Below are 22,304 nucleotides of genomic sequence, written 5' to 3' on the forward strand. Positions count from 1 at the left end.
GGTAGTCATGACTCTTCATCCCATTGACTCGCAGAGTGCCTAAGTTCACTCCCCTACTAAGATTCGCTGCATATCCATCTAGGAACATTAACATCTAGATCCAATTTAGTACTTCCCTCCTTTGATCGATTTGCAAGACGAAATTGATCTTAGGCCTTTTCTAGTTCTTGTTTCGACCACTAGGAGGCTGCATCGCTTGATTCGGTCTATCGCACAATGTTGCTAGGTCCACTCTAGCCTTAACGTTGTCCTTAGACTTGTCAGTGTCCATGAGAGTTCCCCAAAGTGCCTCGACGATATTCTTTTCAGTGTGCATTACATCAATATTATGTGGCAGAAGAAGATCATCAAAATAGGGGAGCCTCGTCAAGCCGGACTTATGAGTCCACATATGTTCCTCACCATATCCCATAAAACCACCTTCTTCATTGGGCACGAGAGCATCTATCTGAGCACGAACCTCGGCACCAGTCCTCAAGTGTGGTTTAGGGTCTGTCACTTTGACACCTTTCGTAAAGCTCTTGATGTCTTCTCTGAATTCATGGTCTAGAGGGAGGAACTGACAATGCTGGTCAAACGACGAATACTTGCCACCCTTCTTCAACCAAATGAACCTCACAGCTTCCTTGCATATTGGGCATGGGAACTTCCCGTGAACACACCAGGCGGCAAATAACCCATACGCCAGGAAGTCATGTAGGGAGTAGTGGTACCAAACGTGCATTTTGAAGCTTGTCTTTGTAGCTTGGTCGTATGTCCATACCCCCTTCTCCCAAGCGTGGATCAATTCATCAATCATAGGCTCCATGAACACACCCATATTACTCCCTGGGTGTCCAGGAATTATCAACGACAAGAATACGTTATGCCGTTGAAAGGAGATGCTAGGAGGGAGATTGAGGGGGATAACAAAAAACGGGCCAGCATGTGTATGGGGCAGCCATCATTCCATAAGGATTGAACCCATCTGTTGCCAGCGCGACACGTACATTACGGGCCTTAGCTGCTTTGTCACGATGTTTGTCATTGAAGTACGTCCATGCTTCAACATCAGACGGATGTACCATCTTCCCAGGATTGTACCGTTTGCCATCTTTGTGCCATGTCATCTGTTTCATGGATTCCTCGATCATGAATAGCTGTTGGATCCTCCGCAGGAAAGGAAGGTGCCGTAGCACTCTTGCGGGGATCGGAAGCTGCTTTTTCTGACCATCACCAGAGTCTACCTCTAGGTACCTGGAGGATTTACACTTCGGACAGTAATTTGCGTCCTTGTGTTCTTTCCTAAATAGGACGCACCCCTTCGGACAAACATGTATCTTGTCATATGGCATCTTAAGCATACGAAGGAGTTTCTCTGCCTCGTACAAGTTCGTCAGCAAAGTGTGCTTCTCCGGTAGCATGGTGCCAAACACGGCCAACATCTTATCGAAGCCTTCTCGACTCAGGTTTAACTCGGCCTTCAACCCCATTACGCGTCCAACCGCATCCAGCTGAGAAATCATTGTACGCTCGTGAAGGGGTTTCTGTGCCGAGTGCAACATTTTGTAGAAGTCCTTTGCGTATTCCTCCATCTCCTCCTTCTCACGTCGTTCAACGAAGTGAGCTTGGTGGGCGTCATCTAACATGTCTGCTACCCCCGCATCATCATCAAAAGCCTCGAGGCGTGCTCTCACCACCTCCACTCTTATACGATCTGCTTCACCATGGTAGATCCACTGCTGGTAGCCAGGCGTATAACCATTGAACACAAGATGTCTACCCATGGTCTTCTCGTCTACCTTTCTCCTGTTGTCACATTTGCTGCAGGGACACCAAACTAGAGAATGTCCTCCTGCTCCTGGGCCAAATGCATGTTTCAAGAAATGATTTGTCCCCTTCACCCATTCATAGTCATAGTCACTGCCGCTTCTCCAGCCCATGTACATCCACTGACGGTCCTCCATCCTTTAACATTTACATCACAGAGTATTGTGACCATCAATTGCATCTACGCGTTGTTCCTAATGTCTAATAGGTGAGGATAGGTCCTAATCCCACCCGCGGATGCGTAGATGAGGTCAGTTTCCAGGCTCCGCTCCTCTCCGAGACAGAATTTCGGCAGCACCTTCTCGCTGTTCTCCCGATACATGTCCTGCCAGGGAGAGTGTGTATCCGGAGAACAACAGGGAAGAGCTACCGAAACTCGGTCTCGGACCGGAGCATACCATGGAAACTAACCCATCTATGCATCCGCGGGCTGTCCAAAAAACGTGGACAATCCGAAATAGATATGGTCGTAGATATGCAAAGATCCGCATACCTACGACCGTATCTCTTTCGGATGGGAGACGCCTAACTAGGTTACGCGATCTAAGACAATGATACGGGAGGATGGCTTATTTATACCTAGGGTGGCGGTGGAGTCAGGCTAGCGGGGCAGTGGTGAGTCAGGGCAGTGACGAGGCGATGCTATGCAGGCAGACCCGCAACGCCGATGAAGAGGATCGGGGTCGCCGAGTCCCCTCTGACGTGCTCTTCTCTGCAAAAGAAGAAACACAATACTATAAGTTGAAAATTTCGGCAGAACCTCCCCTGTACGGGGAGGTTTCCAAAACCTGCAAGAAAAAAACAGCACGATGGCCGACAACCACATATCAAGGGAACAAATACGGCACGATGGCCGATAGCCAGATATATATTAATCCACCACCAACACACCACCACCTCCACCACCACGACCACACCACCACCACCACAACCACCACACTACCACCATGACCACGACCACGACCACACCACCACCACCACAACCTCCACCACCATGACCACACCACCACGACCACACCACCACCACCACAACCACCACACTACCACCACCACCACGACCACGACCACACCACGACATCCACCACAACGACCATGACCACACCACCACATCCACCACAACGACCACACCACCACATCCACCACAATGACCACACCACCACCACCTCAACAAACACACTACCCTTCTTCTCCACGTCCACCTCCACATACACCTCCACCATTGCACGCCACCACCACCTCGACCTCCACCTAGACCTCCTCCTTCACCAGCATTGTACACCATGAAGCGAGGGAAGGGCATACCTGGACGTCGGAGGCCGCGGACGGGGCAGCATCAAGGGGCCGGGGCGGGGCACCTCCTCCTCCTCTCTTCTCGGCCTCCTCTCTTCTCCTGTTCCCCTTCTCATCTCCTCCCTTTCTCCCACCTTCTGCTCGGAACGGGGGCGGGCACGGCGGACAGCGTGGACGGGGTTGGCGGGTGGCGCGGGGTCCTCCTCCTTCTCCGGTGGCCGACGGATGGCGCGGCGGTTCTCCTCCTCCTCGGGGCGGGCCGGCCGACGGGCGTGGGCGGGTGTGGGCGGGCGGCGTGGCCGGGGCGGGGCACCTCCGGCGGGTTGAGGCGAGCGGCGGGGTGGGGCTCCTCCGGTGGCCTGCTCCTCCTCCCTCCTCCTCTGGCGGCCGGGGGCCGGGGGCGCGCGGGGTGACGGTGGCGGCCGGGCGCGCTCCGGTGGGCCGCGCGGGGCGGTCGGGCGCGGGGCGGCGGGGCGCGGGGCGGTGGTGGGGCGGCGGGGCTCGCGGGGCAGCGGGGCGCGAGGCAGCGGCGGGGCGCGCAGCGGCGACGTCAAGCAGCCTGTGTTCTGGGCGGGGAATTTGGGCCGTTGGCCGATTTACGGTTGGGCCCTTTGCCGAGGGCCCAGATCCAGGGCCCTCGGCAAAGATTTTTTTATTTTTTTAAATATTCTTTGCTGAGGGCCATTGGCCAGGCCCTCGGCGAAGACCCCCTTTGCCGAGGGCCAAGCTAGGCCCTCGGCAAAGATTTTTTTTTGGTCTGTGGGCAGGGAATTTGGGCGGCTGGCCGATTTAGGGTTGGCCCTTTGCCGAGGGCCTGGATCCAGGGCCCTCGACAAAGATTTTTTATTTATTTTTAAATATTCTTTGCCGAGGGCCATTGGCCAGGCCCTCGGCAAAGACCCCCTTTGCCGAGGGCTAGGCTAGACCCTCGGCAAAGAGTTTTTTTTTGGTTTTTTGAATCCAGTTTTTTTGTGGTGCTATAATACATTATTTCAATCTCAATTTTAAAATTTGGGCCAAATTTGACTTTTTTTGATATATTTCCCTAATTTATTTCTTTTCGTTGATTTTTTCGAATATTTCAAATTTGAACTGCAGGTGGATGGAATAATGCAATTTAGTGATTCAAAAAATGTTATTCATAGTATTTGGTGTATGTTGAGTCCCTATCCACGAACTCACATCAAATTTCGGGCATCTTCTTCACGTAACATGACGAGGAACTTGTCGGAAAAGTGTTTTTAAATTATATAAAATCCATACGAAGTCCAAAAATCATGAAACTTGTCGAGGTGTCATGTTATCGCATGTGTAGGTTGTGGTGAAAATTTAAGAAGGCTTCGAGCAAGTTGTGACGTCGGATGCCTAAAACCCAGACATCTCCAGTAGTGATGCCACATCTGCACAACAAGCCAATGTGGAGAAGTATGGACCTAAGTGATATAACATAAAAAATTTATGAACCTAAAAATCTACTTTCGAAGTTGATGGAGCTAACCAAAACACACTCTTAAGTTGATGGACCTCTGGTGCATTTAACTAAAAAAAAAACTTTCATCGCTTGCTTACAGGAATTGTCCATCGGGATAACTTGGAGCCGATGGTGATCGACAATCTATTTTGATATACTGTGCACTTGCTAAATGCTGCTATCATTGCAGCTGCCAAATGCAGGCAACAAAACAAAATCTAGAGGCCTCCAGCTATATGTACGGCGTAATAAGGGCGTGAAAGATCGCTTCGTTAGAAGTCAACTTCAAAGTTATTGTGCGGTTCAATATACATTACCTATGCCGAACCGCCAAAAATGATTTTCATTTCTTGTTCAAAATTATTCCTTCGGATCACGAAATTTTTGTAATAATTTAGGCCAGCATAACAGTTCTATCGTATTCTTATGACCATGTATAATTACGTGCTACTTGATATTTATTTTATTAGAACAATATGTTTTGTTTCTTTATAAATGTTTTATTTAATTTTTTAGTTATTAAAAATATAATTAGACTTTTCAAAAAAAAATCCTTGTTGGGTATGATAATTTTTTTATAAACATGTGCGTGTCGCACATGCATTTCTACTAGTATAAGAAAAAGTGCGAGCAATTGTGTCAAGTCAATAAATTAACCCAGACGACCACCATGAGAAACCTAATTGGTTGAGCCGCGTTCAGCTTTTAAAAGTTGATTTTTTCGGCCGACCCTTCCTATGCATAATTTCTAGCTCCGCCCTGAGGCAGCATGCGAGCGGGCACAGTGGAGAAGGTGGACGGTGCTAGCTGACGACGAGGCAGGAACTGCAGCGGGCGGTGTAGGACGAACAGCCAAAATGAACATCATGCGGAAGATTAATGTGGAGACTGAAGAGACAAACCTGGTATTGTCTACTGGGTGGAGAGTGGAGACAGGGGGCTGTTGGGCCGTTCGGGCCCTGCAACGTTGCGTCCGGCCAACCGGACGTCCTGCTGCTATCAATACCGTTGCGAATTTCAACACAGTACGCCATGCACATGCTTTTCTAACGGATCCGTGGTGCTGGATTCTCGTATTATCAGTAACCACATGGTATAGCTGGTTACTGACTAAGGACAGCTTGTTGTCTGTCAGTTTTTTCACCCAACATATAGATAACTGAATAGATACCTTATATAATGAGGTGACTATTTGACTGTCAGCAAACTATTTAATGTTTACATACAGCCATGATCAAGCATGGATATGGTTCTTATATATCATTTTGTTGCTTTCTGATATAAAACAGATGAAGGTGGGCTTACCACTAAGAAAACAGATGAAGGTGATCAAGCCATGTGCCCCGATGGATGAGCACGTGATCCACTGCCCAGTGCACGCTTCCATGTGGCTCTCGCGGCAGTACTGCAGTAGCAGCCGTTCCTCGTGGATCATTCGGGGGAGGGCTTATGTGTTTGGTCAAGTCCACGTCCACTAATCAATTTGCTACGATCTCGGAAGTCGGAACGCAACCCTTGCATGCGATCCAGTTGTCCATTATCATTTTGTTTGGATGGTGAACTAAATAAAACTTAAGCGTAGTCTCCAGCGCTAGATCTGCGTCCAGAACAATACATACTCCATCCGTTTTGAATTGTAAATTGTTTTAATTTTTCTAGACACATAATTTCTCTATGTATTTTGGTACAGTGTATATCAAAATACGTAACAATATTATATACCAAAAAATAAAATAACTTGTATAATTTAGAAAAAAGTACAAATTATCAAGTCCACGAGTACATTTTGCAAGGGAACTGAGATGGACGGCCAGCCATTGTGAATTTTAACTCACTACGCCATGCACATGCTATTCTGATTGATCCATAGTGCTGGATTCTCATATTGCGACTCTAAAAAGAATTTTAACTATAAAGTTGTAGATTATATTATGAACTATAACTTTTGGTGTAGACCATATGTCAACGTCCAAGTTTGTTTAAAAATTTAAAATATTCGGTGAACAATAATACTTTTTAGATTTTTAATAATTTCTAGTCAAAAACTTTTGAACTACAAAGTTGCAGACCGCTTCGAGAACTATAATATTGATATAAAGTTTGTCCTCATCTGACTTCTTAAAAAAAATTATGAATTATTTTTTAAGACAATGATTTTTAAAGATGGACCCTTTTAAGATATTCGTCTCTGTTAATAAATTTTTAGATATGGACACTTAGAATGGCGGCCTCCGTTAATATTGATTAGAGACAAGCATGTTAATTAAATGGTGCCTTTGTTAGAGCCTCCAATCGGTAAGGGCACTCACAACGCAGAAGCTATGGTAGTTTATATAGATATTAATTGCACTGCCGCAAAGGCAATTTGCTGATGTGGCAAGTGATTTAATAAGGACAGAAAAACTCCAAGAAACCAAATCTAACTAAGAAATTGGGTCTTCAAGGTTATCGATGGAGAAGAAACTACTCTAACCGCGTTGGGAGAGCAAACATAGTTTCTATCACTACATATGTTCTGTGCTATAGAAAATCTTGCACTGCGAATGATAGTTTCTTGGTACGACGTCCTATGCTAGTATCTTGCATTGTGAGTGCCCTGACACTAAAGTTAGATAAGGCCAGTCTCAGTGGGGGGGTTCATCTCCCAATTTCCAACACACCCATATTTTGGAAACAGTGCAGAAGAGTTTCATTCCCATGAAACTCTCTCTACTCTTATGAAAATTTTATCTTCTCTCTTCATCAAGACAGTACCATATCAGCATATTTAATGCCCATGAAACTCTATGAAATCCCCATTGAGACTGGCCTAAGAACCCAGAAGATCCGAAGCACCAGCTCTACAGGTAACTAAAACTGTCAGAAGTTCCGAAAAAACATGATTGGATGAATCTGATAACTGGTTGCCATTCACCATGACCGTTTGAGCGACGCAGAGCGGGACTAACGGCCAAATAAGGCGTGCGTGCCATGTGCGCCGCTATCACCGAGGCACCGCGATTCAAGATGGTCAAACTGCTACACACACTGCCCCAAGTTATGAGCCCGTGATCCACTGCCCAGTGCTAGCTTCCATGTGGCTCTCGCGGCCGTTCCTCGTGGATCATTCGGGGGAGGGCTTATGTGATTGGTCAAGTCCACGTCTGGTAATCAATTTGCCACCATCTCGGAAGTCCACTAATCAATTTGCTATGATCTCGGAAGTCGGAACGCAGCCTTGCGATCCAGTTGTCCATTATCATTTTGGTTGGACCGTGAACTAAATAAAAGTTAAGCTCAGTCTCCAGCGCTAGATCTGCGTCCACAACAATATATACTCCATCGTTTTAAATTGATTTTTTTTTTAAAAAAAATTTAGATACATAGTTTTTTCTGTATTTCGACATACTAGTGCATATCTAAATATATAGCAAATATTATATAATAGAAAAACAAAATAACTTGTAATTTTGCAGGGAGCTGAAATGGACAGCCACCATTGCGAATTTTAACACACCAGGCCATGCATATGCTTTTCTAACGGATCCGTAGTGCTGGATTCTCGTATTGTCGGTGACCACATGGATTAGAGTATATACAACTCAATAACTCATAGACAGCTTGTTGTCTGAACGCAACTCTTGCGATCCAGTTGTCCATCAATTTGTTTGGAAGGTTAACTAAATAAAAGTTAAGCTCAGTCTCCAGTACTTGATCTGAGTCCATAGCAATATACACCCCATCCATTTTAAATTGTAAATTATTTTATTCCTTTTAGATACATAGTTTTTCTATGTATTTAGATATAATGTATATCTAAATATATAGAAAATATTATGCAAAAAGCAATATATAGCTTATAATTTAGGACAAAGGAAGTACAAATTATCAAGTCCACGAGTATCAACAGAACTGAAATGGAGGGCCAGTCATTGTGAATTTCAACTCAGTACGCCATGCACATGCTATTCTGGACTCTCAACGACTTCAAATCAAAAACTTTTTGACTATAGAGTTGTAGATTGTATCGAGAACTAAACTTTGGTGTAGACCATGTTTTAATTTTTAAATTACAAAATATGTGCACTTAAAATAATAGTTTTCAACTCTAAATAGTTGCAAACCAAAACCTTTTCAACTACAAAGTTGTAAATCGTGTCGAGAGTTATAATGTTGACGTAAAGTTTATCTTCATCCTATTTCATACGAAAAGTTATGAATTACTTTTTAAGACAATGATTTTAGAGACGGGCTCTTTAAGATGCCCGCCTACGAAAATGGGTTTATAAAGATGACCTTCCTAAGGCAACTGTCTCTGTAAATCGATGCGGCCACCTTACGACGCAAATGATTTTCGGAGTTGGATATTTGCATGCAGACCATCTGGCTATTTACGGAGGTGGTCTCTATGCAGGTCAGTCCACAGGCCTGGCGGCCAACCATGTGGCGCAGCTCCTGTGAGCTTAGGAGACGGTGTGGCCCAACACGAAAAGCAACTTGACCAGTTGGCTCCCCTTCCGTGCCGACCGAAGGAGCCCAAGAACGCCACCGCTGGCTCCCTCCCTGGCCCTGGCCCGAAGAGCCGCGCGCATCGCTACCACCACCAGTAACACCACCACCACCTTGTTTATGCCATGCATTTCTTCATCAAGCTCAGCTACAAACGTGTCCATGTAATCGTGGTCGTCGGTATTTTCTTCTTCTGGATCAACGTGAGCATTTCGCCATGATAGATCCAAACTGTGTAGTCCTTAACGAAACCCCACACAATCAAGTGTGATATGATGACAGGCGCATCTTTCCTTGCGAGATGGTTCTTGCAGTCGCTATACGAACAAAGAATTTCAGTTTTATTTTGAGTCGTCATTGCATGCTTCTCTGCGGCTTCAATAAATCTATCCACTTCAGCGCAGAAACCTGGTTTCTACCATAATGAACCATACATCCATAAGTACCTATAGTCCATATTTTCCAACATCAATCAAAGAAAAAAAATTAATTGTGATATAAAAATGAGTAATAACTAGAAAGAATATTACTAGTATATAACAATATAATTGTAAAAGGCCATTCTTACTTCAATTATAAATAAAAAAACAGTACACCTACACATATTGTTCATGCAATCCCATTTCTTAATTATAAATATAAATATGTAGTTTTGATCTAATTTGTACCATAAATGTAACTGATGCCTCTCAACCACTGTGCAAGAAAGAGAAAATAAACAACCTCATTAACCAACTAATGTACCACTAAACAAATTTTTTTTACTTTCTTAATTTTAATAAATAATTTTAAAGAAAACAATTAGCACCAATTAATATTTATCCATTATTATTCATGCAAACATAATCTTGTTTCTAAAACAAAAATAATATGAATGTTGATAATAAAAAAAAGTTAAAAGCCCAAACTCTGGTTCTAGATCCAAACCAAATCCCTGGTTAAAACTAATTAGTAGTCCATTAAAATCAAGACATGGCCACTAAATAAGGGTAGAATCTTGTTCCCCTAATAAATTCATCCTACTACCTTCTAAGATTTGGTCTAATTTCTCCACAAATGCCTCAACTACCATACAAGAGAGAGAAAATCAAAATATTAATTAAGCACTAATCTACAAGTACAACTTCACAAAGAAGCTTGGAATAGCAAAACCTTTCGCCGTTAAATTTGCAATTTTTGGAAGGTAGCCCAAGGCCCCACTTTCTTCCTTCTTGGGTAGCAGGAAATGACCTGAGAAGAAAGAAGGGGGCTCCTACATACACCCGGAACATTAATAGAGGTGGCTAAATATCTAGCCGCTCCTACAAATAGATTATTAGAGGCAGCTGGTCTTACCAGTGCCCCCACCCCCTCAATTTTCAAGCGCGGCTGATAATACCAGTCACCTCTACTAATTCATTTGTAGGGGTGGCTAGCTTAGTGGAGCTTGAGCTTAGGCACAACAGGGGTTGCGGGCAATTGAGCCGTTGTTGCTGAAAGACCAGACATCTCTACAAATCCTTTTCATAGTAGTGCTCTCTCAATCATGGCATGCGTCATTTGCAAGCCAACAAATTTAGTGTCTCTTCTTCGTTGTATCATTTTCTAAACCATGTCTTTGATTAGTTTGCGGGCTAGGCTGGCTAATTTTGTTTAAGACTTGGCTCACTTGACTAAACTTGATAATCATGGTTGGTGTCCAAATTTTGGTATTGGAACGTGATTGCTCTTTCGATGAAAGCATCACCAGCTAGCTTCTACCCCGCAACAAACAAAAAACCAAGTCACACAGACGATGAAATATATAATAACAAACAATGGCGTACATGTTTACAATCGGTTAAATTATTTTAAATTTCTAGCCGTAGAGGACATGACCCTTATGCATTACTTAGTTTCGTTCTTTATTGTTTGGGTGATAGATTGAGATCACAGTGGGGCCTGAGCTTAGGCACAACATGGGTTGCGGGTGATTGAGACAACGTTGCTGAAAAACCAGACATCTCTACAAATCCTTTTCATAGTAGTGCTCTGTCAATCATGGCAAGCGTCATTTGCAAGCCAACAAATTTATTTTCTCTTCTTTGTTGCATCGTTTTCTAAACCATGCCTTTGATTAGTTTACGGGCTAGGCTGGCTAATTTTGTTTAAGACTTGGCTCACTTGACTGAACAAGATACTCATGGTTGGTGTCCAAATTTTGGTATTGGAATGCGATTGCTCTTTCAATGAAAGCATCACCAGCTAGCTTCTACCCCGCAACAAACAAAAAACCAAGTCATTCAGAGGATGAAATATATAATAACAAGCAATGACGTACATGTTTACAATCGGCTAAATTATTTTAAATTTCTAGCCGTAGAGGACATGACCCTTATGCATTACTTAGTCCGACTCTTTATTGTTTGGGTGATAGATTGAGATCATAAATAATCGAAGGACCAAAATATATGTAATGAGATGTTTCAAAGAAGATCGTTTAGATACAAGTAAATAAGAGGTACGAATGCTGGAAATCATTTAGATCCTAAGGAAACAAGTAAATATGGAATTTCAAAATTTTGGACCAAGGTTTTACATTTTTGTCAACATCTCTTGGGGAGAGCTCTACCATTTGATAGGAAAGGTGTGTGTAGAGTTTCATAATTTTTTTGGAGCCCAATTGGATCAATTTTAGTTTTTTTTTCTTAGAATAGTGCTCACTGATGTCTGGGCAAGACCAACTAAGTTGGTTTCTGAATCCGGCTAAGCCGGTTTTGGAGACTTTACTCCAATTGATGTGGAATTTGGGGAGATGTTTTATATGATGTTATAAGATGTTATAAACACCTCTACCAAATTACATGTTTTTTTGAGTACATTGTTGGTATTTCTTAACGTTTACAAAATTAATCCATAAGCACACGGATATACGGTTGTAGCACTTCACCCGGGAGTATTCAGGGTATCGTATTTTCACAAGGAATGGAAGTGTATGAGTCTCTTAATTAGCTAGTTCATCCAAGATAACAAGAAGAAAGGTGGCTCGGGTAGCGAGGTTTTCTAAGGATAGAGATCTTAAGAAAAGATAGCTTGATCAGTATGAGCTTGCTTTGGGCACCGGATCGCACCTAGTCTGCCAAGTGATGCCGGCCTAACATCTCTACGCCGAACCCGAACGTGAAGGAAACCAAGGATGGACAGGGCTGTCACCACCTGCCACCGACCTCTCACCCTTGGGGAACGAGGCAAACGAAGGTAATCTTTAGCCTAGACATCACGTCTACGCTACTGATTACTACTCTAGCGTTGGTCAGGAACTTCCATCTTTATCAGGAGTCCTCTACTAGAGCATCCGTTACTAGAACAAACGAGGAACCCGTAATCAAATACTAAACGAAACTAACTTTACTTCGAGAACTCACCACCAAAGAAGAACACGAACTTGGTACTCCAAGCAGCACAATGCCCGTCTAGGTACAAGTGTAGAGGGAGCCGACTACTCCGGTACTCCTTTAACTCTTACTCACTCACTCCCTACTCTAACAATAGCTAAGAGCTAAGATTGGAAATGAGGCTCTTCTTCTTGTCTCCTATATGTTGTCTTGTGTGTGGAGCCTCCCCTCTCCTTTTATAGTACTCCCAGGGTCGGTTTGTGTCACACCCAATTTTAAGGATAAAATTGAATGCATAATCTTATGTGCGCCCAGAGATCAGTCACACACATAAGCCGACAATTACAAAAGTACCATCACAGGTGTTTATTACATCACGAATATTATCCATCACATAGTCTTTACATAAGCATAGCGGAAAAATAAAGATAACTCTCGCGGTAGCTCCATCTCACAGGGATGTCAACTGGTTGACCACAAGTCTAGAATCCTCAGGAAAATCATCATAACCATTGCCATCTGTTACCCATCTGGGATTTTTATCCAAGTAATAAAAATAACAAGCATAAGTACATCTCGTACTCAACAAGAATAACATGGGGTTATGAAGCCCAAAAAGGGTCAACACGGTTTGACTACGATTAGCATTTTAATAAGTCACAGTTTTAACATCATAGTAGTAACAAGTTATGCTTAAGCCCCAATTAAACTTGGCACTGTGATATGCCTTTTCGCTCCATTCTTCTAGCTTGGCAATTTATTTTTGCCTGTTTCTACCGGCTAGCTTAATATCCATGTTCTAGTTTTTGATGGCCCAGTGAGCTCTATGCTCTAGCTCAACTGGTAAGTGGCAGCTTTTCCTATACACAAGCTGGTATGGTGACATGCCGATTGGGGTTTTGTAAGCTGTCCTATATGCCCAAAGTTTATCAGGTAACTTGTTTTTCCATCCTCTCCCCATCTCATTGACCGTCTTCTGCAGAATATTTTCCAAGCTCTTTTAACAAGTTTTGGGAGGTCTTATCAATGAAATGAGACCCTACATCACTTATGATTATCTTGGGTGTTCCGAAGCAAGGAAAAATCACTTCATGGAACATCTTTCGTATGTGCTTGGCATTGACAGCTCTGCATGGTAGTGCCTCCACCCATTTAGACACGTAGTCAACGGCTACTAGGATGTACTCGCAATCATAGGACTTTTGAAATGGTCCCATGAAGTCAATGCCCCATACGCCAAATAATTCCACTTGGAGGTTGTATGTAATGGGCATTGCATTGCGAGCAGTGATGTTCCCATGTAGCTGACACTTCTAACATCTTCTGATGAGCTCTTTGGTGTCTTCATACATTGTGGGCCAGAAAAATCTGCATTGCCAGATCTTTGCTTGTGTGCGGAACACTACATAATGGCTTCCGTATGGTGCTGTGTGGCATCTTTCTATGATCTACATCCCTTCTATTGTTGGTACGCATCTCCTTAACAATCCATCAGCGCATACCGTGTACATGTATGGGTCATCCCAAAAGTGGCATCTGCTTTCGAATTGGAGTTTCTTCTTGTTCTCCCCCGGTGGTACATATCCTGCAACCATGAAGTTCACAATGTTTGTGTACCATGGGTTGGAGTCTGTCACCTTTAGTAGCATGTCGTTGCTTAGGAAATCGTTTATGGGGAGTTTCTACATGTTAGTAACTTGCATACGCGATAGTTTTTTCTACTCCCTTTTTATCTTTTATTTCAATATCAAATTTTTGGAGTAGAAGTGTCCATCTTATTAATATAGGTTTAGCAACTTTCTTAGTGAGCAAATATTTTAAAGTAGCATGATCAGTATAAATGATAACTTTTGCTCCAACTAAGTAAGATCTAAACTTATCTATGGCAAAAACATCCGCTAGGAGTTCTTTTTTAGTGGTTGCATAGTTAAGTTGTGCTCCTATCAGCGTTTTGCTTGCATATGCGATTGCATGATGCTTCTTATCTTTGGTTTGGCCAAGGACCGCCCCAATAGCATAGTCACTAGCATCACACATGATCTCAAAAGGTAGCGCCCAATCAGGGGGTTGAATGATTGGTGCTAAGACGAGTGCTTTCTTAAGGGTGTGGAATGCACATAAACACTCATCGAAAAACTCGAAAGGCGCATCCTTAGCACGGAGGTTCATGAGGGGTCTAGAGATCTGAGAGACATCTTTGATGAAGCATCTATAGAACCCTGCATGACCTAGGAAGGTATGGATTCCTTTCACATTTACAGGAGGTGGGAGCTATTCTATAACTTCGATTTTCACTTTGTCCACCTCGATCCCCATCTCGGACACAAGGTGTCCAAGAATGATGCCTTCTCGGGCCATGAAATGTCACTTTTCCCAATTAAGCACCAAGTCCTTTTCTTGGCATCTTTGCAAGACTTTGTCTAAATTCTCTAGACAATGATCAAAGGTTTTCCCATAGATAGGAAAGTCATCCATGAAAACTTCCATGATTTCCTCGATCATGTCAGATAAAATAGACATCATACACCGTTGAAATGAGGCGGGTGCATTACACAACCAGAAAGACATTTGTCGATAAGCGTACATTCCATACGGGTAGGTAAAGGTAGTCTTGCTTTGATTGTCAGGGTGGATGGGAATTTGATGATACCCTGAATACCCATCTAGGAAACAAAAGAAAGAGTGCTTTGCCAACTGCTCTAACATTTCATCAATGAAAGGCAAAGGGAAGTGATCTTTCTTAGTTGCCGAGTTGAGTTTCCGATAATCAATGCACATTCTCCACCCCGTGATGGTTCGTTGCAAGATCAACTCATTTTTACTATTCTCAATGACCGTCATTCCTCCTTTCTTTGGTACCACTTGAATGGGACTAACCCATTCACTGTGTGGCATGGGATAAATTATCCCAGCATGTAAGAGCTTGAGGACTTCTTTCTTAACAATCTCTCGCATCGCATTATTTAGCCTACGTTGAGGCTCTCTTGAAGGTGTGCTAGAAGGATCAACTGGAATGTGATGGGTGCAGAGGGTAGGACTGATCCCTTTAAGATCTAAAGTGAGTACCTGAAAGCAGGCCTGTGCTTTTCTAGAATGGCAATGAGTTTGACTATTTCCTCATCAGAGAGCTTATCGCTGATGATTACATGAGTTTAAGTGTCGCCATTTAAGAAAGCACAACGAAGGCTAGCATGTATGGGTTTGAGCTCAATTGGAGGTCGTGATGTTGTTTCATGCGTGGGAAGTTTGATGGTTTCTCCTAGGTCATCCTCTTTGAATGAAGAGTTCAGCATCTTTGTCCAAGGATGACTCAAGAGGCTCAAAAGAAGAAACAACCATGACATCCTCGATTGATGTTGAACAAGGGAGAGATTCTATCGTCGAGTTTATAGCTCAAGATAGGAATGGAGAAAATGTCCGTCCCAAGCTTTATGTCAAGATTCTTCAAAGTTGGTGGATCCATGAAGAGCTTTTCTAATGGGTGCCCTATTAAGATGTTGAAATCTTGGATTTTGAAGAAATGGAAGTCAAAGGCCATTTCAACATCACCGTGATGCACTGCTATGTTGTGGAGAATCTCGAATCCTTCTAGGTTAGAACATGGGGTATTTCTGAAGGATTTGTTTGTGGGAGCAAAAGGTTTGTCACCTAAGTAGGTGAGTGCGAAAGATGCAGACATGAGGTTTGCTCCGACAGTTGGGTTATACAACACATCTACCTAGTTTCCACAAAATTTGCATTGGATGGTTGAAGGAGTGTGAATCTGAATTTCTTTAGAACAAAGCTCTGCTTCTTCTACCCATTCACTGCTCATGATGGCAGTCAACTCAACAGTTTTTCTAAGGAAATCCTTATCTAAAGTGTCAAGAGGAGTGACAGGAACTGGTGGTTTCTTTTGGCAAGAATAATTTAAGATATTTCCAAAATCTTCAAAAAGTTCTTCCTCAAAAAATGGAAATTCTGTGAGTTGAATTTCTTCCTCTGGAACTTCTGGTTCGGATGAGGGTCTCAAGATAGGTAGAAAGGATTCAGACTTAGCCGATGAGACTTCCTCATGGCTTGACTCAGGTTCTACTCAGAGGGGTTCAATGGGAGGAGTGTTTTCTACAATGTGGTCTAGAAGTGCTTCTCCTTCCGCTATGGTTTTGTGATTAAAGGATCCTCTGGCAGTGATATCAAACTGTAGGGCAGATTCCTTGCTAAGACCTAACAAAAAATGTTGTAACAACACATGGTTGGGTATAGACAAGTCTAGGCCATAGTGTGCTAAAATCAAAAATCTAGCCTAGGCTGCACCTATGGTTTCCGTCTCATGTTGGCGGAAGCTGAGGATCTCTTGTCGTAGGGAAGCGATTTGAGATATAGGGAAAACACGATATTGAATTTGTTTCTCAATTGTTCCCAATCTCCGTTTACCTTTCCTACGTTATGGGCGTACCATTGTTTCGCCTTCTCATCAAGAGAGAAGGGAAACAACTTCCACTGAAGTGTTTCTTGTGTCATGCCTGAGATTGTCAAGCATGCACAGAGTTGCTCAAACTCCCATAGACGATGGTAAGGGTTTTCATAGTCTAATCCAGAGAATGTTTGTTCCCGAACCATGGCTATAAAGCTAGGATGGAGTTCATAGCTAGAAGCTATGATTATCTTTGAAGATGATGGTGGCTCTAAGAACTCGCCATTATGAGCAGAAAGTTGTTGAATAGTAGGTTGCTCCATTGGAGAAGAATAAAAAGAAAAGAAAGGTAAAACAAAAGGATACATAGGTGAACTAGGTTCGGAGATAATACGACAACCGTTCCACGGTAACGGTGCCAGAAATGCATGATGGTATTTCTTAATGTTTATGAAATTAATCCTCAATTGCAAGGATATACTGTTGTAGCACCTCACCCAGAAGTATTCAGGGTATCATATTTTCACAAGGAACGAAAGTGTATGAGTCTCTAAGCTAGTTCACCAAAGATAACAAGAAGAAAAGTGGCTTGGGTAGCGAGGCTTTCTAAGGATAGAGATCTTAAGAAAAGATAGCTTGATCACTACATGCTTATTTTGAGCACCGGATCGCACCTAGTCTACCAAGTGATGTCGGCCTAACAGCTCTACGCCGAACCCGAACATGGAGGAAACCAAGGATGGATAGGGCTATCACCACCTACCACCGACCTCACAGCCGTGGGGAACGAGGCAAACGAAGGTAATCTTTAGGTTAGACACCACGTCTATGCTACCGATTACTACTCTAGCGCTGGCCAGGAACATTCGTCTTTATTAGGAGTCCTCTACTAGAGCATCCATTACTAGAGCGAACGACGAACCCAAAAGCAAATAGTAAACAAAACTAACTTTACTTTGAGAACTCACCACCGTAGAAGAACACAAACTTTGTACTCCAAGCAGCACAATGCCCATCGAGGTACAAGTGTAGAGGGAGCCGACAGCTCCGGTACTCCTCTAACTCGTACTCACTCACTCCCTACTCTAACAATAGCTAAGAGCTAAGATTGGAAATGAGGCTCTTCTTCTTGTCTCCTACATGTTGTCTTGTGTGGGGAGCCTCCCCTCTCCTTTTATAGTACTCCCAGGGTTGGTTTGTGGGAATATTCGGAGAATCCACCAAGGCTTGTGTGGTGCGCAGGCAAGGGGTCAGGCGACCCCTAGGGTCAAGGGTCGCCTGACCCCAGGTAGCACCATCCCCCAACTGCCTTTGGCTGGCGGGATGTGTGCTGCGCCTAGGCCTTGGCCTCTCGTGCTTGGGCCCAAGTCTTTCTGGTAATTGGCCCTTTTCTATTTCTCTTTCTATTCTTGGCCCTTTTTGTTTTATTTGCGCATAAGTCCTCCTGTAAATGAGAAATCTCCAAAACTTGTGGAATTCGTTAGTTATAATCCCTATTACTAAGTTTCATGTTCATATGAGTGAATTTTATGTGAGTTTTGGTGGTTAAAATTAGGAGTTAAGGACCGCCAACACACATTTGATTAAGCTTTGACCTTTTCCTTTGTTGGATATAATAAGGGCTTGGCCCATATAATATTTAATAATTAAATAAAACTCTATGGTGCATAACATTAAGTGTTGTATGGTTCAATACTATATGGGATTTTGACTGAACACTGACTCAGCTTATATGGTTGAAAATTATTCATCTAAATTGAGAAGCTGAGAAAAGGATAAAGGCGTGCCACACGCGCGCGCGCCACCGCCGCCGCCGGCCGGGCCAGGCCGTGGGCGTGGGCGCGGGCCGCGCCAAGCCAAGGCCATGGGTGTGGCATGGCAAGCGGGCGGCAAGCGGGCAGGCATGGCCAGTCTTTTGCCACTTAAATCCACATTACCACAGGAGTTTCGCTCCTTGATGGTGGAGGCGAACTGACTGCGTCAGTTATCGTCCCTTCCGCTTCCGCTTCCTGTCTCTTAGGATTCTCCGCTGCCTTCGTCTTCTCTTCCCGTCAGCAGCCATATATCCTGTCTTCCATCAGTACAGACCCAATCTTCCATAACCACTCCTGAGAGAACCATAGATCAGTAGCCTTCTAACTTCCCCGTCCCGTACCTCTGCCGCACGGAGGAGCGGGAGAGCAGGTGCCTCCGGAACCCTCGTCTGCCTAAGAATCCTACACAGGGTGAGCGGCGATTAGGTTTTTGGGGAGCAATCCGCGACTGCTCGTCCATTTTCTTCCTGGAGATCGCTCTTGGATCCGTCCTCTCCCTGGAACGTCAAGGCGTCTTCTTCCTAGTGATCCGTTCATGGGACTACACTGCGAACATCTTCCTGCATCGACTGTGGTCCATGACTTCGAGCAACGCCCTATGTCTAGTGTGAATGGAGCCTCCGATGCCCTCGATATGGGACCCTCCGCTGAGTATAGTCTAATCTCTGTGATTATTGTATTTTGTATTCTTACTATATCAATCAGCATGTCATCTATGCATGCTGTAGCGTTCATAAGAAATATACACATGCACATATATGCTGTCATAAACCTGCTGATGTTATATTTCTGAATTAAACTATTAATGAAAATGCCTAAATTCCTAACAATCCAAAAACCTAATAATAGGCAATTTTTTGTTAGTGGATTTGCGGCCGCTTTGAAGCCGAATAATTTTGATGGCAAGAATTTTATGATATGGCGTGCAAAGATGGTATTGTGGTTGACTACGATGAACTGCTATCACGCCGCACAGGGGAAACCTGAACAGTTTACTCCTGAGGAGGAGCGAAAGTTCTTGGCTGCCGATAACCTGTTTCGAGGCGCCATGATTAGTGCACTTTATCCCAAGTATGAGAAAAACTACAAATCTTGCACATCAGGCAAAGAATTATGGGTGCTCTTGAGGCAAAGTTTGGGGTTTTCTGATGCTGGTAGTGAGCTGTACCTTATGGAGCAGCTGTATGACTACAAAATGGTTGAAAACCGTTCTATGGTCGAACAGGCTCATGAGATACAGGCACTGGCAAAGGAACTAGAACATTTCCCATGTTTGTTGCCTGACAAGTTTGTGGCCAGCGGTATAATTGCTAAGTTGCCACCTTCTTGGAGGGATTTTGCTACTTCTCTAAAACACAAGAGACAAGAGTTTAGCGTGGCTGAGCTTATTGGATCTCTTGATGTTGAGGAGAGGGCGAGAGCAAAAGACAACCGTGGAAAAGGAGTTGAGTCTTCCGCTGCCAATATGGTGCAGAAGAAAAACTCATTTGCATCTCGTAATAAAAAGAAGAAGAACATGCAAGAGAACAACAATACAAAGCCTAAGCAGACCGCACAGTTTAAGAAGAAAAACAACAAAAAAAGTGGAGGATGCTTTGTTTGCGGGAGTGATGAGCATTGGGCAAGTGCGTGCCCAGACCGCAAATACAAGCAAGAAAAGAAATCAGCAAATGTGGTCATTAGCGAGACTGGAGGAGGACCATCTAGGTATGGTAATTCTTTACCCTTTGTTCTCTCAGTTTGTCTTTCACCTGAGTGGTGGATGGACAGTGGTGCTAATATTCATGTGTGTGCTGATGTTTCTTTGTTTATTTCCTATCAGGCCAATTGGAGTGGAGCCTTGCTGATGGGAAACGGTTCACATGCGTGTGTTCTTGGTGCTGGTACGGTCGTTCTGAAGTTTACTTCGGGAAAGACGGTGCTATTAAAGAACGTGCATCATGTCCCCTCCAACAAGAAGAATCTTATTAGCGCTTCTCAGATGTGTCGCGATGGCTTTAAAATTGTGCTTGAGTCCAATAAATGTGTTGTGTCGAGACATGGAACATTTATCAGAAAAGGTTATGATTGCAGAGGCTTGTTCCACTTATCTCTGCTTGATGATGTGTGTAATAAAGTAGTGAACAATGTTATTGTTTCGGATGAGTCGAATATATGGCATTCACGACTTTGTCACATTAATTTTGGCTGTCTCACGCGGCATGCAAATCTGAATTTAATCCCAAAATTTAACTTAGTCAAAGATTCTAAGTGCCAGGTGTGTGTGCAATCAAAGCAACTGCGCAAGCCTCACAAGGCTGCTGAGGCGAGGAACTTGGCACCATTAGAACTCGTTCATTCTGATTTATGCGAAATGAATGGCGAATTGACTAAAGGCGGTAGACGATACTTCATGACATTTATAGATGATTGCACTAGATTTTGCTATGTGTATTTATTAAAAACTAAAGATGAAGCGTTGCATTATTTTAAAGTCTATAAAGCCGAGGTAGAAAATCAACTTGAGAAGAAAATCAAGCGTTTGCGGTCCGATCGCGGGGGAGAATATTTATCAAATGAATTTTCTGAGTTTTGCGCGGTGCATGGAATTATTCATGAGAGGACACCACCATACTCACCACAGTCCAATGGGATTGTAGAGAGAAAGAACCGCACTCTAACTGATTTGGTTAATGCCATATTGGAGACTGCGGGACTATCTAAGGAATGGTGGGGTAAGGCTATTTTGACATCATGTCATGTCCTAAATAGAGTGTCCACAAAGAATAAAGAAATTACACCATTCGAGGAATGGGAGAAGAAGAGATTAAATCTCTCTTACCTGTGAACTAGGGGTTGTTTGGCAAAGGTGAATGTGCCAATAAACAAAAAGCGAAAGCTTGGACTAAAGACTGTTGATGGTGTTTTTCTTGGTTATGCTATTCACAGTGTGGGTTATAGATTTTTAATTATAAACTCTAGTGTTCCTGATATGGCTGTTGATACAATCATGGAATCTAGAGACACTATATTTTTTGAGAATGAGTTTCCCATGAAAAATGCACCTAGCACAACTAGTCATGAATTTATAATTCCCCATGAGCATGAAAATTTTACTCCGATAGAACAAATTAAGGAACCCTATGTGTAAAATCCTGAGGAGGATGACACTATAGTCATCAGGAAAAGCAAGAGACAGAGGACTGCAAAGTCTTTTGGTGATGACTATATTGTGTACCTTATGGATGACACACCAACGACCATTGAAGAGGCATATTTCTCTTCTGATGCTGACTTATGGAATGAAGCAGTACGGAGTGAGATGGATTCTTTTATGTCCAATGGAACTTGGGAAATTGTTGATCGTCCCTATGGGTGCAAGCCTATAGGGTGCAAATGGGTGTTGAAGAAAAAGCTTAGGCCTGATGGTACTATTGAGAGGTACAAGGCAAGGCTTGTGGCCAAGGGTTATACTCAAAAGGAAGGTGAGGATTTTTTTGATACTTATTCACCGGTTGCCCGATTGACCACAATTCGAGTTTTGCTTTCCCTGGCAGCCTCTTATGGTCTTATCATTCATCAAATGGATGTTAAGACAGCTTTCCTAAACGGAGAGTTGAAGCAGGAGATCTATATGGATCAGCTGGATGGGTTTGTGGCAAATGGTCAAGAAGGCAAAGTGTGTAAATTATTAAAGTCATTAT

General features: G+C 43.3%; 1 protein-coding gene across 1 annotated transcript; it reads right to left on the minus strand.

Moving 5' to 3' along the window:
* Positions 1-3,057: 3,057 nt before the first annotated feature.
* On the minus strand, positions 3,058-4,681 carry LOC136489357 (uncharacterized). Its single transcript, XM_066486020.1, has 3 exons — positions 4,669-4,681; positions 4,472-4,532; positions 3,058-3,658 (listed from the first exon to the last, which is right to left on the minus strand). The coding sequence occupies exons 1-3, from the start codon at positions 4,679-4,681 to the stop codon at positions 3,058-3,060; spliced, it is 675 nt and encodes a 224-aa protein (XP_066342117.1).
* Between the last annotated feature and the right edge of the window lie 17,623 nt (positions 4,682-22,304).

This window comes from Miscanthus floridulus, chromosome 10 (genome assembly GCF_019320115.1).
Source record: "Miscanthus floridulus cultivar M001 chromosome 10, ASM1932011v1, whole genome shotgun sequence".
Taxonomy (NCBI): domain Eukaryota; kingdom Viridiplantae; phylum Streptophyta; class Magnoliopsida; order Poales; family Poaceae; genus Miscanthus; species Miscanthus floridulus.

Bases quoted from the DNA above. Each gene is read 5' to 3' on its own strand.
- LOC136489357 (XM_066486020.1), bottom strand. The intron at 3,659-4,471 runs GTTTTAGGCATC...CCCAGAACACAG, and splicing joins TCACTACTGGAGATGTCTGG to GCTGCTTGACGTCGCCGCTG.